The 19,176-nt window shown below is 38.9% G+C and overlaps 2 protein-coding genes across 2 annotated transcripts; both read right to left on the bottom strand.

Annotated features, from left to right (window-relative positions):
* Positions 1 to 520: 520 nt before the first annotated feature.
* On the bottom strand, positions 521 to 15,341 carry LOC135107427 (uncharacterized). The gene is made up of 8 exons (XM_064017283.1): positions 15,321 to 15,341; positions 12,957 to 13,088; positions 11,612 to 11,912; positions 10,916 to 11,136; positions 10,542 to 10,719; positions 9,958 to 10,057; positions 2,727 to 2,856; positions 521 to 601 (listed from the first exon to the last, which is right to left on the bottom strand). The coding sequence occupies exons 1-8, from the start codon at positions 15,339 to 15,341 to the stop codon at positions 521 to 523; spliced, it is 1,164 nt and encodes a 387-aa protein (XP_063873353.1).
* Positions 15,279 to 18,775, bottom strand: LOC135106791 (uncharacterized). Its single transcript, XM_064016106.1, has 4 exons — positions 18,682 to 18,775; positions 16,342 to 16,475; positions 16,033 to 16,142; positions 15,279 to 15,939 (listed from the first exon to the last, which is right to left on the bottom strand). Exons 1-4 carry the CDS (start codon positions 18,687 to 18,689, stop codon positions 15,793 to 15,795), a joined length of 399 nt encoding a protein of 132 aa, XP_063872176.1. The 5' UTR covers positions 18,690 to 18,775; the 3' UTR covers positions 15,279 to 15,792.
* Positions 18,776 to 19,176: the final 401 nt, after the last annotated feature.

Genomic DNA, 19,176 nt, shown 5'->3' with positions numbered 1-19,176 from the left:
TATTATTTTTATCATCATTTATTATTATTATTATTATTAGTGATGACGTAAACAGCAGTAGTAGTAGTAGTAGTAGTAGTAGTAGTAGTGATGGTGGTGCTGGTAGTGGTAGTAGTAATAGCTGTCCACCTCTCTTATGCAAGAGTTAACCAGTATTTTCAATCATTCGCCCCATTCTCTGGTAAATTTTGGTGGAACTCCCTGCCTGCTTCTGTATTTCCTTCTTCCTATGACTTGAACTCTTTGAAGAGAGATATTTCAAGACATTTATTCCTCTATTATTTGATCATTCTACTTGGTATTTCTTCTTTGGGAAGTGGTAATAAAATGTCCTTTTTCTTCCAAATTTTTGTTGCCCTTGGCCTGTGGCCCTCTTACTTTAAAAAATTGAGTTAGATAGCATGTTCTATAAAGGCCTTTTGTTTTTAAATGGTTCCTCCACTTAAGTCTCCGTCCATGTTCATTCTACACAGTTTTCATGACTGTGATGAGTGAACTATATACCTCCAGCGTAAGGACATTAACACACGGCTTGGTCTTTATGTTTATTTTCATATCGAGATGCAACTTCCAAACGACACTTTCGACTTTCAGAGTGAACCTGGAAATTATAAAAAGAGATACTTTAGCATGAAGTAGATTTTAATAGCCAGTGACTTAAAAATAAATAATGTAATATATTTTTATGTGCTAAGGAGACTGGTCATAGAAAAAAGAAAACAATAAATCAATTAAAAAAAAATTGTCTACTTGCTTTTCCCGAGATATCGAAGTAAGTCATAAAATGTTGGCTTTTTCGTTTCTGGAAATCTCTTGATTTTTTTTTTTTTTCATGTATATACTATACCTTAGATGTTTTCCATTATATCATTACTTACCATTACCATAAGCTAATTTTCGAAAATATATCTCAGCTTAGAGTAGGAATATGGGATAACGTGATTGAAAGCATCTTTTATAAAAAAAAAAAAAAAAAATAGGAGAAGGGGTAAGAATGCATCAGTCAGTTGCCCATCCAAAAAGGGAAGCAGGCAAGAGGCAAGGCGTGAAGTGACTACAGTTAATTCTGACATTAGAAAAGTGGGCAGAAAAGGGACTACGGTGAGAAGGAAGCCTATCAGTGACGCCGTGGGAGGTGGAAGGCAAGGCGTTCAGAAAACTAGTAAGTGTGGAAATAACCGTATATATATTAATAGACGGAAGATTGTAGTGGTAAGAGCTTAAATACAGCAATTTGAATGAAGGGAGTTTGTGAGGTGATAAGGCTATACATTACGTGACTTTTAGGAAGGCTACATTAGTTGATCCTCTCCATGTAAGCGTTTTTGAATGTATATTATTATTATTAAATTATTATTATTATTATCATTATCATTATTATTGTTGTTGTTGTTGTTGTTGTTATTGTCATTATTATTTTTGTTGTTGTTGTTGTTGTTGTTGTTGTTGTTGTTGTTGTTGTTGTTGTTGTCGTTGTGGCAGTATGTTGTTGTTATTGTTGTTGTGGCAGTAAGTATACTAGTTATAGAGGTTGTTGTTGTCTGTATCTTATTTATTTTTCAATAAGAAAGTCTTAGACACATTTGGCATTATTAATCTTATTTTCTTCTTTAATACAAAGGATTGTCACCACGTAACTCTGATCCAGCTCACGATGTTTGTCATTAGAAGATGGCCATATCAATACATGTTAAGACTTAGGTACGTCAATATCTATTTCTAGACTAACTTGCCAGATGTTTTAGTCTCATTGATAACATTCTTACGTTCAATTAGAGAAAAGAAAAAAAGATTTCCATACTCCGTTTGACGTCACACTAAGACATATCGTAAGGAAAGATGAAGCACTTTTCTTTACCGCTATAGTGTCTTAGTTACGTGTCCGTCAACTTATATATGTGTTTCTCGGTAGAATTTATCCCTAACAGACTCACTCAATAGAACCTTCGGGGACTTCTGAAACTTTATCACTACAGCTAACAAAGAAGCTAACAAACAAGCAAACATACACAAAACTTTTAAGAAATATGTATAAAATAGTATCCTGTGAAATATGTAACATACCAATACTAATCTACACAACGAGTCTAGTTATTATTTTTGTATTAAGTGTACATCTACGTATTTGTTATTGTTTATATTTAAAGTATGGGACAAGAAAACGCGCTTGCGCGTGTACACACACACACACACACACACACACACACACACACACACACACACACACACACACACACACACCAAAACTAACCATACTGCAGTCAGTGACGCAAGACTTCAGCGAGCACTCTCTCTATGCACAGAGTAACAACAGCTGCTGCCAGGCCCACAGCGAGCACCACCAACATAGCCTAAATCATATACATTTTTTAGTAAGAAATAAATGTCAATGCAAAAACAAGCATAATTCAAGAGAGAGAGAGAGAGAGAGAGAGAGAGAGAGAGAGAGAGAGAGAGAGAGAGAGAGAGAGAGAGAGAGAGAGACCGTAGGAAGGAGGAAGAGAGCTTGAAAATCGAGGCTTTGTGCCACTATCATCAAAATTTTTTATATGAGTCAGGCAATAGCTAAAGTTTCCCTGAACCCCTAAAACGAGGATGACCAAGATTCACTGAAGAAACCTAGATCCTAATAAGATCTCCCTGTTACTGACAGAGACTATTTGTTCATGGAAACGTTTTACGAATCAAAGCCCATTTACGAGTAAGGTCATAGGAAGGGCGCCTACCCAGCACTGCCTGAGTGAAAGGGACGAGCTGACAGTGATTTTAGTTGGCACTCGGTTGCACGCACTCGAGTTAGGCAACGCCTCCATCTCCCAGTAGTTGTACAGGCCAGCTTCAGTCATGGACGTTATTCTGTAATTGAAATGAATTTCATTAAATGACTCACGAAGCAAGGATTGCACCACGTGTTACATAAGGAAAGGGATGGTGATTCTAATTCGGTATATCAGGAGTAAACGTACGGTTGATAGAAATGAGATTATAGCTCACTTAAAATGAAAATGCTTTGGTGAGAGGGAAGTGAAGAGCAGTTGGTTAAGTGAAGAACAGGATCAATAAGGTTCAGTCTCATTACTCAATTGCTTCTGACGACGGTAAACTGTGGATCGACAAATCAGTCATTAAATTTATCTTTAGAAACACCTGCATTAGATTTTAAGGCAAATGCCGAGATAGAAAGAAACATTCCCTCTTTCGATAGTTGGAAGTGCGTATATGATGGCTGCGCTCCTTGCTATACAAGTCACATTTAATCAGTAAGGCTTGGAGGAAGAATAAGAAGAGAGGCCATGACGTCACAGAAGTGAAGCCGCTAAGCTCCGTCCCCTTCTCGGAAGTCAACCCAGAACATTGTTCTGTTGATGAGATTCCCTACACTCACCCACCTCGACATTTTGCCATTATACCTGGTTATTCGGCCTATGGCTGCACCAGGAAGAGTGACGAAGGAGAGAGATAATTTCGCCGGTAAGGTGTAGAGATTTTCATGGCCAATCATTACATGAAATGCTGGAAAACTGGGTTAGATTATGAGCGCGCCAAAAGACGCAGGAGATCATATGACGAGAGTTATTCCATGAATTTCACTTGTAGTTTGTCTTCTGTGAGATTCACATGTAACCAAATCAAATTTAAGTAATGCAGAGTTCTATGTGTATCATCAGAAGTGCAGTGAACATTTACTATTAACTATTAGAACTGATAAATGATGCGATAAATCTTGGTGCGTTTGTATGTTACAGACTCCTCTGCTATAATATTAACTTTTTGACTGATAATTATGACTTGCACAAGCAAATAGTAATCAAATTACTGGAATATACAGCTCCTTGTGGCTTCATAATTAATGTTAACACAGCAATTTCTCAAAACCTTAAAAAATCTACCAAAATAATGTTAGGGTAAAGGCCGGTTCACACCAGTATGTTTTTGCGTATTCCGCACCCGGCCTCCGCTTCTGCTGTGACGTCACTCCCATCCGCTCATGTGTGAACCGGGCTCCGCTGAGTGTTCGGCTCCGCCACCCGCACTGACCTTGAGTCGTGTGCGGAAGAAATGAATCCAAGTCAACTCTGTGCCTGTGTGCGGACGCGGTGTTGTCCATAACTTTTTAGTCGAGTATTCCAGTAAAGTAGCAATTTGGGTGAAGCACATAATTGTAATTCTAGAAGTTGTTATAATTGTAAATTATGTTGTAAATGTATGTGTGAGCGCGTAATGTTAAGAGAAACCAAACAAAACACAAAGTAATCCAAGTTCAGATTGGAAATAACGGCACCACTGTCTGAATGTAAACATCAGATATCCTGCCAGCATCAAAGCTAGTCAACTATCCAAGAGACTCTCATCGTGGCCGCCACCTAACCATTAATTACTTTACATCACATCACCAGTTACAACTGTTCTGCCGAAAGTTATCTCATCTACTACATAACGTTAAATTCAATGTACTGTGTGTGTGTGTGTGTGTGTGTGTGTGTGTGGTAGCAAATAGGCAGCAAGTAGGAGAAACTCCTCTTCATCATCCTAGATCTGCGAGGGCTCCATGTATATTGTTTACAAAATGCAAACGAAGGTCAGAAGACGGAAAGTTACGTATCCCAACTTATCCGCTCCTTAAGCTCCACCTCTTTGTGACGTCATAGTAGAAGCGAAGAACGGGTGCGGAATACGCAGAAATGTACTAGCGTGAACCGGCCTTAAGGGTGTCTTGAGCCCTGGGTGTTACGGCAATCATTAGACCACTCTGATTCTCAAACCAACTTTCTCTCTCTCTCTCTCTCTCTCTCTCTCTCTCTCTCTCTCTCTCTCTCTCTCTCTCTCTCTCTCTCTCTCTCTCTCAAATGGAACATTTGAATGTCTGACTATTTTGGCCCCATTTTTGCGTGGGTCCATGGTGGTCTTCCCTAAAGTCATTTCAGGGCTGCCATCACCATTACTTAATCCATCACTGCAAATGATATATTACCTAACTCAATCTGTCCTAGCGCACCATATTGTAAGAATAGCAAATAGTTATCATGCATAAAAAAGGAGATGGATTTAATAGAGTCTCATAATGGGGTGATGTCATGTTTTTTTTTTTTTTTTTATGTACAAGGGAGCCAGACAAAGGACATAAACAAAGCAATTAAAAAAGGCTTGCTATTGCATGCATGTAAATATATTGTGATGGTTGCGCATTGTGTCTCCCTTAGATATATAAAGAAAATATAAAGAAAATTATCTTTGCATTATGTTTTAAGATATTGACACTCCATCTGTCCATCTAAAAGGCAGTCACCAAGAAGCTCCCGCGAGTTTTTTTTTTTTTTTTTTTTTACCTGCTGGCTGCTGTAGTACACCCCACTGGCTACTGTAGCATATGAGCATAGTACGTGAAGAGTTCGTGATTTTATATCTGGGATCTGTTTTGTTTGTAGAATTGATTGAAATGTTTTGCCTGTGGTAGTAATGTTTGTGATGCTTGCATCTGCGTGATTTTTTCGTGTTTTAGTTCTGATCGTTCCACCTCTTACCATAATATAATGTACATCAATGATTAGTGTCTGAACAATTTAATGTCCTCTTTCTTGCTATATCAGTAACACATGATCATGTAGCATGAATAATTGGCGACAAGTTGTCTCTCGCTGTCTGCATATGTGGGTCTTTTCTCTTCTTTTCTCAAAGTACCTCTTCTGTGTACTACTTTTCTTTTATGGTAAATATCTACTTTTCATAGTGTAAAGATTAAAGGAAGGGAAACTTGGCTGCTTTTTCCCTTACACTTGCAATTGCAGTTCATGCTGTATCCGTTCAGTCATACTAATAATTACTAATCACATGATATATGGAGGCGTTAAGGCAAAAATGAAAACTTTTACTGAGGATTTGAGCACTTATGTTTTGGATAGACACGCATAGCTCCGTCCACCAGATAGGCTCCGCCCACTGGCTTCACCCTCCACTAAAAAGCAATATGTGGGAGGGCTTCTCCCTGTATTCATCCTCCAAGGATATAGCTCAAAGTTTTTTTCAGTATACTTTCCTCATATATGAACAACTACAATAGATATGTAGATATGTAGAATGATTGCATGTATGTATATGTTGTCTATGTATGTATGAGATCTTGGCGTTAAAAGATTAACTTTGTATCTTCTTTTTCTGACTATGATAGGGTCTGATGAAACCAAGGAAGCCTAAGACTCAAGTCTTAAGCTTTCTTGGATGAATTGTTTCCTGTGAAAGTACAAAATTAGGAAATATGTAAAGATATTGATTGAGTCAAGAGGGGATAGCATTTTAGAGAAATAGTAAGTAATAAAATAAGAAGAAAGCATTACTTATATAATGGAATGGAAGCCGACTTGAGTGTTATGTGCCCTCCAACTCATTATGTGAGACAAGATTTGTATTAGCAGTCACTCGCGACTGCTTCCTTGTCTCACTTCAAAACCCACTCACAGTTTCCTCATGGTTCATGGTTCACAGTGGGACTCTTTCTCTCTCTCTCTCTCTCTCTCTCTCTCTCTCTCTCTCTCTCTCTCTCTCTCTCTCTCTCTCTCTCTCTCTCTCCAATTCTTCACTTACTCCTCACCCTTCCCTCATATTTATTGTCTTTGTGTACTTTCTCCCTATACTCCCATCCTCTTCTTTCACATTTCCTCCATTTCCTTGCCCCAAGTACTCTTCTTCCTCCGTTACGAACTCCCTTCCTCCCTCTATTCCACAACATGTCGATTCCTCCCGCTGTTCCTTTCCTCTCCCTCTCTCTTTCGTCTTGTCTCAAACCTCCCTCCTTGTCAACCCACCTCCCATTTTCTGTCCAAGGTAAAGTGACATGGGAGTGATGCTCCTCACTCATTCCATACTATTCATTCTCCATCTTTTCTTACTCTCTCGCACCCACTTTAATAATTCCACTCTCATTTAGTCCCATTTTATTTATCAATCCTCAGGATTGTTCTTACCCTTGCGTTTTCTCTCGCTCAAGCTGACTCTCACTCAGTCTAACTCACGCTTATTCTCATTCCTTTCTCTCCACAGCCATTTTCATTATTAATCACTCAACTCACGATTACTTTCCATTCAGCTCATCCACGCTTACTCCCACTGTCACTCAAAGTTGTCCTAATCCAACTCACACCCTCATGACTCCGTCAAACTCTCTCTCTCTCTCTCTCTCTCTCTCTCTCTCTCTCTCTCTCTCTCTCTCTCTCTCTCTCTCTCTCTCTCTCTCTCTCTCTCTCTCTCTCTCTCACACACTTTCAGTGTCTTTCACACTCACACAGTCTTCCTCATTCGTCCTTACACACACACACACACACACACACACACACACACACACAGATCCGCAACCTCTCCCTTTCTTCGACACGGAGGCGGAGGCGGAGCTTTTGTTATCTGAAAATGTGGTTGTGGATTTTGATGCGGAATTTTTCTCATATTAAAACTCGCATGAGGATAGATAAATAGATAGATAGATAGATAGATAAATAGATAGATAGTATGCTTCTATAAATGTTTATATCATAATTTACTGAGTATGGATAAATTGTCCTGTTTTTTACAGGCCTGATAACAGGATAATGCTGTACTGCTCAGAGAATTCTATTGGGACCTAGGTGTCCTCTGAGTGACAGTATCTGACCGACCTCGATGCCGGACTTCTAGAGGCTTTCGTGGAAGCTTTCCACCGTTGCTTCATTTATAAGGACTAGAAGGAACCCATTCGACTCACGACGGATGACAGCAGCATGATGCCGTTTGAGGTAAGAAAATTGCAGCAGCATGATGCCGTATGAGGTAAGAAAATTGCAGCAGCATACTGCTTTTTGTATGAATTCACTACTAGGCAGCAGTATGAAGCAGTGTTGCATGAAGTGCACTGCAGCAGAGGAAAAGACTGGGCTTCCCAATCACAGAAAAAGAAAGTTTTCGAGCAACACAGACGGGACGATTATCATATATATATATATATATATATATATATATATATATATATATATATATATATATATATATATATATATATATATATATATATATATATATATATATATATATATATATATTAATGATTTTAGGTTGATTGAAAATCTTTAAAATACATGTTATAAGGAGTTTTTAACTATTTACTTTGTTTTTTCGTTGTATGTATCTCACCGACAGAGAGACAAGCAGAAAGTCAGATGCAGTATTTTTAGTAATGTAGATTTGTCAGCTCAGTGAAGACTTTTCTGTGCACTAAACACACAAGGACAAATGTGTACTGTGTTGATATTGTCGTGGTAACATTGGTTAATTGGTCAAAATAGTTGTTGTTGTGTTACAAATGCCTCTTGGTTTATACGATATGCAGGGACTTTCAGGGATTGCGTAAGCAGAAATATGTAATAAATAAATAAATAAATAAATAAAAATAAAAATATATAAGTAATTAATTGAAAAGGAAGTGTTAAGGGATTTGACTTGTTAAGTTACTCTACTTTGCCCTTAAATTTATTTACTTATATGATGAATGAATTAGAGACGTCGCAGTGAGGCTGGTAGATACCTATCAGTGCCAGCATTTTTAATTGTCTCCGATTTCCTGGGGCAAAGGGGTGTCTTAGCTAAATTTGAAATCGATGTGCAGGAAAAGTACAGCATGAATTGCTGCACAAGTGTATCTAAAATTAAAAACATAACCCTTAATATTAATATTCATACTTACTGGTGTATGATAAGGCTTTGTTAATTGAATTATAAGATAAAACTAAAAATAGGTAATGATTTTTTTTTAAGTATGAACAGTAAAAATAAAAGGATATTGATTTCGGCTTGTGCATTTTATCTGGGAATGTTGAAAAATATCACATATAACTGACACGTCCTGTATATGAAAGTAATCAGTGAAATAAAAAAAGAACAGCACCGCTGGCGGACGTACGACGTACTTATCTTGATCATGATTCTTCAGTTAAAGAAAGCGCCGCGCGCCGTTAGGAAGGAGTGTAAAGTGTAAACAATAGCCTCTCAGTTCTGCCGATACAAAGGCCTTTACTTTGCTTTACTATATCCAGAATAGGGTATAGCTCGTTCTTTCAGGAATTTTCTTAATTCCGCTGTAGTCCATGATTGTGGCGGTGATGTATCCATTGTGCAGGATAGTCGAGTAAGCGTGGTCCTGTGTTTTGGTTTGCTCGCTGCCCAAGTACCCGAGGATAGTGATCGTACCGCAAAAATAAAGTCTCTGATACAAAATTATATTTTCTTTACATTAAATGGATTTGCCTGTTGTTTAGTACATGAAAATGCAAGTATATATTAGTATACTTCCATTGAGGTCAGTAGAAAATTACAGATTGCCTGCCTTGATACACTTATAGGCTCTTTTAAGAATATCATCTGAAATTATGAATAGAGGCTCAAACAATGTCATGTGCTGTCAGTTATCACGAAATTAATTGACTTAAAATTCAGACGCATTACTGTGCAACGATACACCTTTGTAAGCTTGTAAAACCTTGCCCCAAAAAGTATTTATTTTGCGGCGAGAATTAAAAATTCTGGCGCTATCTGGTATCAAAACGCTCACTGCGACGTCTCTAATTGTACTAATCTCTGCATTTTATCCTTCTTAATCATAATTTTGAATATGAAAGCTAAAACAACTGAAGTGCAGAAAAAGAACTGGAAAAAAATTCCCTTAATATTTATGTATGTACAGCGCTAATGAGTGGTTGGGCTGGATCGTGCTAGTGTGAAAACTTCGTGTAAAATCAAATTTAATGTATTCAGAGTCGTCTTAAACCGAATTCGTGTTAAAAAAAAAAAGTGTAAAACGAGTCCTCTGTATTGTTCTTGTCATCGTTGTTAACTGTACAATTTACTTTTCTTTAAATAAAGTTTGCACTACCCGATGATTAGGCCACGTCAGAACGCGAAAAGTACAAAGAAACCAGAAAAGGCGTGTGTGCTCCTCACCGCTTGTTGAAGACTGGGATGAGGGGACTGTCCTTCTGGCTGATCAGTGATATGGGGTGAGACAAAATACGTTCTTGTCCAAAGTAAAAATCACATCGACCTGAAAATGAATAAAATAAGACAAAATAGAGAAATAGATAAATACAACAGGAAATCCCTGTAGTGAATACTAATAGTGACACTAATACTTGACATGTGAGCAGGAAATACTCGTATATATAATTAATCTGTTACTATCTGAATGGGAAGATTCACACTCTATTACTGTGACTATATAATGTTTTTAATGTTCATTATTACAAATTGATTGAAGTATCATAAACAAAAGCGATGAAATTACCTTAGTATATATATATATATATATATATATATATATATATATATATATATATATATATATATATATATATATATATATATATATATATATATATATATATATATATATATATATATATATATATATATATATATATATATATATATATATATATATATATATATATATATATATATATATATATATATATAATATGTGTGTGTGTGTGTGTGTGTGTGTGTGTGTGTGCAGTTCGCGTGTGTACCTGTTCGAGAGAAATGGTCGTTCCTGACGACGGTCGTTATTACATCGTAGTCGATTATTACTTTGCTGTGCGATATAATTTGATCCACGACTGAGGCGTACGCATACAGTGGCAGCTTAGTGAGGCGGCCTTCCTCCTCGCTCGCCTTCACTTCACAGAAGATCCCAGAGGTGGCGTCCTGCCGTGATGAACTCTTAGGTTTACTCGAGTACGGAAGAAGGAATGCTAGTAAATGGAACATATAATTTGGTCATTGACTTCTATCATTATGCTGGAATCTCTGCAGTCACTGTGTGTGTGTGTGTGTGTGTGTGTGTGTGTGTGTGTGTGTGTGTGTGTGTGTGTGCGTGTGCGGGTGTGTGTGTGCAACATACCATTATTGCCTGCATGATTGCACCCTGCTTATGCCAAATCATGCCCACTGCATGGTCATCGAGCACTGCCCTGAGGGTCTGGTAAGGTTGGGGCAGGTGCCTCACGGCCAAAAGAGACATCAGGGTGCTTTCATAGCTCCGCGTCAGCACCAGCGTCATTAACATCCACACGCCAAGAACCAGACGCTCCCACCACCACACAGTTCCTCCTATCCACACAGCTTCTGATCAGAAAAGGGAGGTGGTATAAGGTTTGGTCTCATTCTCCTTGATTTGGCATGAAACACGAAAATTATATCGGAAAGTTACAAAAGTTATATTGTGACTGAAAGTAAATAGGCTAGAAATTTCGATAACATTGGTGGTTGAAAGTCAAGGATGTGCGGAGAAACTTTTACCTAAACTGTTCTCAACCGTTAAGGTTAACGTGTTGGGCTACTAATCTATTTTACTGCAATATGTGAAAGAAAAAGCCATCTCATACACTTAATTGTGTGTACAAAGAAAACGAATGAATAGATACGTTTTTATGGTTGCCATGCGTGCTGTTTAGGTACATTTTTTTAATAGACTTTGAATAAGGGAAAAAAATAGAGTAACATAACGAATTTTATGAAATATAATTGGTGAGGACGAAGATCTAATTGGGCAACTCAACAAACGAAATGTAACTGTATTATTGCCGGAAAAACTCACACTGGCGAAGCACAATGCTGATGAAACTGAGCTTCCTCGTAACAATATGTTCTGTGTTAAACTTTTCTTGCAAGAACACTGCAGAGAGAATGAAGGTGACGATGGAAAGTAGCAGAATGGAAGCAATCATCGCTGCCCACACCCCTGGGCCAAGGGGCAGCAGGAAGGCCCACGGGTCCACCTCAGGACTCCCTCGACCCGCAAATACTTTGACCACCACGAAGGAAACTGGCCAAGTGAATTCGATTACTTCGTTGCGGGCAGCATCAATGGAAAAAGGGCCCAGGCCAAAGTTAACGTCCTGGAGGATGGAGGCAGTCAACTAGTAATCAAAGATGTGCAAATCCCCTCAAGACATGCATACCTACTGAACCCTCATATGACACTTACCCATTGTTACCACTACCAAGTAAGTACGTACTGTGCCTTCAGACCTTTCCACACCTTGTGTATGCGTACATCGCCACAGAGAAAAAAAAGTGAAATAGTTTTGTCGTATTTTACCTTGAACCCTTGCCATAGGCAAGACTGATCAAGAAACCACGCCCTCTGTTTAAGCACAACACCATTTCGGCGGAATAACTGATTGATGCACTCGTTTTGATCTTACCACCTCTCCAGAAATTTATATGTCAGATATTTTCAATTGCATTATCAGTTAACATTGTCCTACGACTCGACATTCGCTGATAATCATTTCAATCATGATACATAAATAGATTTATATGTTTTCAAAATTTTCAGAAGGATTACTTTTATAGTATTATTGTTTCCTAGCCACATTTTCTAAAATCATCTAAGAACAAGCCTAAAAGATAAGGTAGTTGTGAAAACAAGGGAAGTAGCAAGAACATCACAAGTACACCAGTCAACAGCCCCGCCAGAATTGGGGAGAAGGCCGGGGTGTGACTTGCAAAAGCTTAGCTTGCGGTGACTGAAATAGATGACTACTAAAAAAAAAGTAGTGTGTGTGTGTGTGTGTGTGTGTGTGTGTGTGTGTGTGTGTGTGTGTGTGTGTGTGTGTGTGTGTGTGTGTGTGTGTGTAAATCAGCTGGTACCTCCCTGTGGACTTGGCCCACCATGCCGCTAAAGGAACCGTTTGGTAGCTTGGCGCCCCACGTCCCGTCCTGCGGCCGCTGATACGAGAACCTTCCCGAAAGAAAAAAAAAAAAAAAAAAAATTGTAACTAATTTCTTTTTCTATCGCACGATTTTCCTGGGATGGATGCTAAATATTTTTTTAATGTCACGTTCATTGTTTCAATGTGGCAAAAGCATAAGCGTCTTATTTTATAACTCCTCTGGTCTTAACATCTTACGAAAAGTTGAGTCCTTGTGCCAAGTACTCGAGGACGGGGACCATAAAGCCCGTAAAGAGAAGCCTTGTGCCACCCGGGGCCGTCGGGTCTGGTTGCATGACCACCTTGTTCCCGTGGTTTTGTTCCATCGCCACTAACAAATTCGTCTCCTTGGAGAGCCTGTCAGGGGATGCAAAAGGGGAAGAAAACTATCATCGATACACTTGAATGTCACCTTTACAATTTCTTTCGCTACAAAGATTGTTACGATGCCACATGCACCCCAGCAGTCATTCTCTCATGTGATACTTCACAGGTTATGTTGAGCGTATACTAATCTTGACCGGGAACAGGTCCTATTAAAACTACTACTGTACATTATCGACCGTCCGCCTGCCTTTCCTTCCCTGGCCAGACAACAGCTGCTTATAAAATCATATCATCTGCTGAGGCACATGAGGCTGAGACGAGGTAGCATGGCACCTTGTATTACAGAAGTAGTGGACACTTGTTGGAAAATAGAGGTAAGGCACATATATATATATATATATATATATATATATATATATATATATATATATATATATATATATATATATATATATACGAGGTGTGTCATTAAAGTTCCTAAAAGATGAATTTCAAACCCAAGCCACAAACCACCATATTTCCCCTTCAAAGTAATCCTTCTGGAGTATACAACTGCGCTCCCAACCCTCTACAGTCACTAATCTTTTTCTTACGTGCTTTTAAAATCATGTCCTCTGTTGCAGGTCGTTTAACAATGAGCGCTGAACAGCGAACAAACTTGAAGTTTTTGGTGCAGTTGGGGAAAACGCCGTCAGAAGCACTGGGTATGCTGCAAAAAGTGTACGGGGATGAGACAATGTCACGCTCACGTGTTTTTGAGTGGTGCAAGAGGTTCAAAGAGGGCCGGGAGGACGTGGAAGATGACCCCAGGAGTGGAAGACCCTCAACGAGCAGGAATGAGGCCAATGTTGAGCGTGTCAAGCAGATGGTGCGTGACGATCGTCGGTTGACTGTTCGAAAGATCGCAGATGAGCTTGGCATGAACCACAACAGCGTGTGGAAGATTATCACTGAAGATCTGGGCATGCGGAAAGTCTGTGCGAAGATGGTGCCGAGACTCCTGAACGATGACCAGAAGGGACGACGCATGCAGGTGTGTCAGGACATCCTCGAGCGTCTGGAAACTGAACCAGACTTGCTCAGGAGAGTCATCACCGGCGATGAGTCCTGGGTATTTGAGTACGACCCGGAGACCAAACGCCAGAGCCTTCAATGGAAGAGTCCGGCGTCGCCACGGCCGAAGAAAGCAAGGCAGTCCAGGTCCAGCTTCAAGGTCATGTTGATCGCTTTCTTCGATGTGAGGGGCATCGTCCACTGCGAGTTCTTGCCACAGGGCCAGACAGTCAACCAACATGTGTACAAAGAAGTACTGCGGCGTCTGCTTCGTGCAGTGCGCGAGAAGAGGCGGGAGTTGTGGCAGGGCAACTCGTGGCTGCTTCACCACGACAATGCGCCTGCTCACAATGCCCTGAGCATCAGAGAGTTCTTGGCCAAGAAGAACATCGCCGTGCTGGAGCAACCGCCCTACTCACCTGACCTCGCTCCGTGCGACTTCTTCCTCTTCCCCAAGCTCAAGGAGGTCATGAAGGGGACCCGTTTTGATGATGCGGACGACATCAAAAAGGCCGTGACGACGGAGCTGAGGAGCATCCCGCAAGAATCCTTCCAGCAGTGCATGCAAGCCTGGCAGAGAAGGATGGACAAGTGCATGCGGTGCCAGGGGGATTACTTCGAAGGAGATAACCTATAGTTTGTAGCCTGGATGTGAAATAAAACTTGTGTGGCACCAGTCCTGGAACTTTAATGACACACCTCGTATATATATATATATATATATATATATATATATATATATATATATATATATATATATATATATATATATATATATATATATATATATATATATATATATATATATATATATATATATATATATATATATATATATATATATATATATATATATATATATATATATATAATTTATTTATTATTGGGCTAATGAAAATATATAATATTACATTCTCCCACTCACTTCCAAAACTTATCCCAAAAGAGTGCTTTGTGTAAACCTAGGCCACGTCCCACTGTCCAAGAAGCTCTCCTTAGCCAAGGGAAGTCAGGGTCCCGGTACGGCAACACTGCCCAAGCAACTGCCCGGGAAGGTGGGACGTTCCGTTGGCTATGTGGCCAGGGAAATACAGCCGGTCAGTACGTGGTTTGTGCAGATAAATTGTAACGTCAGAGATGTAGCTTTAATTTTCAAGCATGTGGAACTTAGGAAAATATGGATAAGACAACAATAGATGTACAACTGACCATAGGGCGTGCATAAGACATTGGGTTACCTGGCTTACCACCAGCTTTTCAGTCTTAGAGCTTGTGGGGATTAAAAATCTTCAACCCATCGTTACTTAAGGAAGACAGACAGTAAACCTAGAAACAAACAGTTTCGTATACCTCCTCAACTCTGCCACGGCGTCCAGCACCACGAGGAGGGAGTTGGTGAGGGACAGGGTCTGGTGGAGGGGATGGAGGCGATGAGGCCAGCGACGCGTCACCACGATGAGTTTTGTCGCCCACACAAAGAGGCGACTCTCGCGTGCCTGTAGAGCGAAGGCGACGAGGAAGGCTGGGTCGTCACTTACTACTATCACCACTGCCTCCCATGACGCCAGCCGCACCTGTTCACGAGCAGGTGACGGGAGTTATGAGGCAGCTATGCGTTAAATATTGCAATACCAACAATACTACTACTACCATTACCACTACTAAACATCTAGGGTAACACTTATAACAGGTACAGAGGCCTGGTACCCAAGTCTTTAGTAAATACCTGGCGGGCACTGGCGACGACCTGGTCAAGCCGAGAGGTGTTGGAGGTCACATCAAACACCGCTGCTCCACGCGAGTCTCCGAGGAGGTCTTCGATTTGTCCCTGAAATAGTTGGCCCTTGTCTCTTTCCGTGCTAATGTACAGAGACAGCTGTTAACTGTTTGTCATGATAGGGAGAAGAATAAAAAGACTTACACTGAAACTTTTTCCAACAATAATGATGAGAGAGGCGTCCACTTGTGATGATGACTGGAACACTTCCTTCACAGCGGTGACAGCGTCTGTGTTCCACCCGTCAGCCGTGGCTGTGAACCAGTTACAACATATATTGGCAATAATGATTGATTAATTTCCGATGGGAGATGGAATGAGTGTTTCTCTAGTAAAAAGTGAAACATTCAATAATGACATTCATTTTTCATATTTATTTGTGTATTCATTAAGTTATTTAATTTATTTTTATATCATTATTATCATCTTTTAAAAGTGCGGCGCACCACTGACAGAGGCTGAGGCACAGAGTGGCTGAGTACACGAGGAGAATGGCTCCACGAATCGCGCGAGACTTAAGGTCCAGTTGAGCCATGGGTGCCAGGTAGGCGAAGAAACACAACGACGCCGCCAAGCTCATGTCGCTGCTGGCGGAGGATGGGGGATATAATATTAACAATTAAATTCTTCCCTTTGATACATGTTTGGGAAATAAGACGTTTGAAAACACTTTTAGGCGGTTGATTTATTGTTGGGATCAGCACAAAAATTCGTTTTATACAGGTTTTGTCATGGCACAGTACACAATAAATTAATTATTTCTCCAACTTCTGAGATTATGTAATGTACATATACTTATTTGTTCATCATTACCTTTTATTACGCGACCAAACAAGTACAGAAACCAACTCGAATTAGAATATGAATTTGCTATGACTTATTACACAAATTATCAAGTATTTTTTCTTATTCCTTAGCTTTTATTTATTTATCTATTTATCAATTATTATTGTTGTTGTCATTATTATTATTGTTATTATTATTATTATTATAATAATTATTATTATTATTATTATTATTATTATTATTATTGTTATTATTATTATTATTATTATTATTATTATTATTATTATTATTATTATTATTATTATTATAATTATTATTATCATTATTGTTACTATTACCATTATTATTATTATTATTATTATTATTATTATTATTATTATTATTTATTTATTTATTTATTCATTTATTTATTTATTTATATATTTTATCTTTTTTTTTTTTTATTTTATGATACTGGGCGGAGTGTGTGCTCATTTCATGAAGCAAATCATTGTTAGATACTTGTTCTCTATTTTTAGGGCGACCTTATTTTAATTTGTTAAGACAGAGTGACTTTTTAGATGAAAACGAAATCGCAGTTATATGATAAGAATAAAATAAGTTATCAGCATCACTATTAACTTCAGCATTGATTATCATTATCAGTTCTTCGGGACTCGGGGAAGTATTTTTGTTCCCTTGAACACACAGAACGAACATATTATTAGGACTCTTGCAGTTGCTATCAACTGCAAGATTTTCAAATCCTCGCCAATCTGCAATTTACTTGGCAGTCCTGCTTGTCTTACCTGACCTAGAGTCTATCACTGGAAACCTATTGAAACTATTATTGTCTTTGTCTTCATGTTCTTGTTCTGTGATAAAGCAATCCAAATTTCACTATTTTAGTGTCTTGAAAGAAGGATGGCGACATAGCTATAGTCAGTGACATATTAGTACGTTTTGGGGACAATTGTGTTATGGTGGGAGGAAGAAAGGCTGGCGGCTGTCAACTTGCATTGTAGTTCCGTACTTAAACTGGTGGCGACTGGAAACAGTGGATGCTGGAGACCCATGACTGGCTTCAGTGGAACTTTATACCACCAGCGCAACCACCGCCGCACCGTGTGGGGGCTCCTGCCGGTGTGCCGTGCGATAGAGCGCATTGACAACCCCGCAGACCACAGCCACAGGAAGGTCAGCCGTTCGCACAGACAAGTTTCTCCTCGAGATTGTAACAACATTTCCTTTATAAGACACCAGCAGCATCTGATGGTGTCTTACTAAAAACAGAAAAAAAGTTATTACTGCTAGAAAGGGAAGGAACCAGTCGTGTGTGTGTGTGTGTGTGTGTGTGTGTGTGTGTGTGTGTGAGCGCAACCTGCAACTTTGTAATCCTGACAAACGTTTCTGGTAAAAGTAATACTGTCATAATGATGAGCGTTACTGTAGTGATGTAAACAATGGTCGCTTTTTGCCACTTAACCACTAAAAATCTAATTTTTCTGTTTGCAAAATTGGATTTCATCGTGGCACTGAAATGACCGTGTCTCCTATTATTATTATTATTATTATTATTATTGTTATTATTATTATTATTATTATTATTATTATTGTTATTATTGTTATTATTACTATTATTTTATCAGTATTTGATTATTTTACATTTTTTACTTGCAGTACTGAACAATATTTGCCTTTCGACGGGTGTTTTAGTGCCATGTGAGTGACGTAATTTAAAATATATTTTGGCGCACATGTTTATTGACAGTAACAGACTTGATCCTGATTGGCATGGATGTTCATTAAACTGAATGAAGGAAATAAAGTTATCCTCGAAGTATTTAGCTCTGCTTCCCGATTCACAAGAATAAATTTTATGCAGACGATGTTTTGCTGCAACTGCAACTGCAAGATGTAAAGTCACATATCCCAAAGCACAATACTGATATGCATACAGAGAATACAGAAAAATATTCTTATATAGGGAAATATTAAAGTCTAGTATCAATATGTTCTAAGTCTCACCGTCGCATATAACAGCGGGAGAGGAAAGGGCAAGTGTGGCGGCAGCAGGCGGCAGGCAGGCAGAGCAGTGAGTGTTGAGGAGTGTCGACTCCTATTATAGGCAGCACAGCCTTGGTTGGATCCGTGTTGCACGCATTCGCACTTGCTCTCCGACCACTCCTGTCATCAGGATTAGTGCACTCGGCGGGGAGAATGATTGTTTTATTACCAAGTTGTCCATAATTAACATAGTGCATATTTTATAGTACTTTATAGGCGCCTTGCATAACGATGATACTGATAAACCTGAGGATGATATTAGTCATGACACGTATAATTATAATAAGACTACTACTACTACTACTAGTACTACTACTATTTTTTTTTTCATTACTGCAGTTATTATTGAGATAATGAAAGTGATGATATGGATGATGATGATGATAATGATAATACTCGGATGATGATTTACAGGAATAAGAAAAAAAATTGTAGTAGTAGTAATGATAATGGATC

Source organism: Scylla paramamosain, chromosome 2, assembly GCF_035594125.1.
Source record: "Scylla paramamosain isolate STU-SP2022 chromosome 2, ASM3559412v1, whole genome shotgun sequence".
NCBI lineage: Eukaryota > Metazoa > Arthropoda > Malacostraca > Decapoda > Portunidae > Scylla > Scylla paramamosain.
The sequence above is the reverse complement of the archived record's forward strand: the minus strand, read 5'-3'. Positions and strand labels throughout refer to the sequence as shown.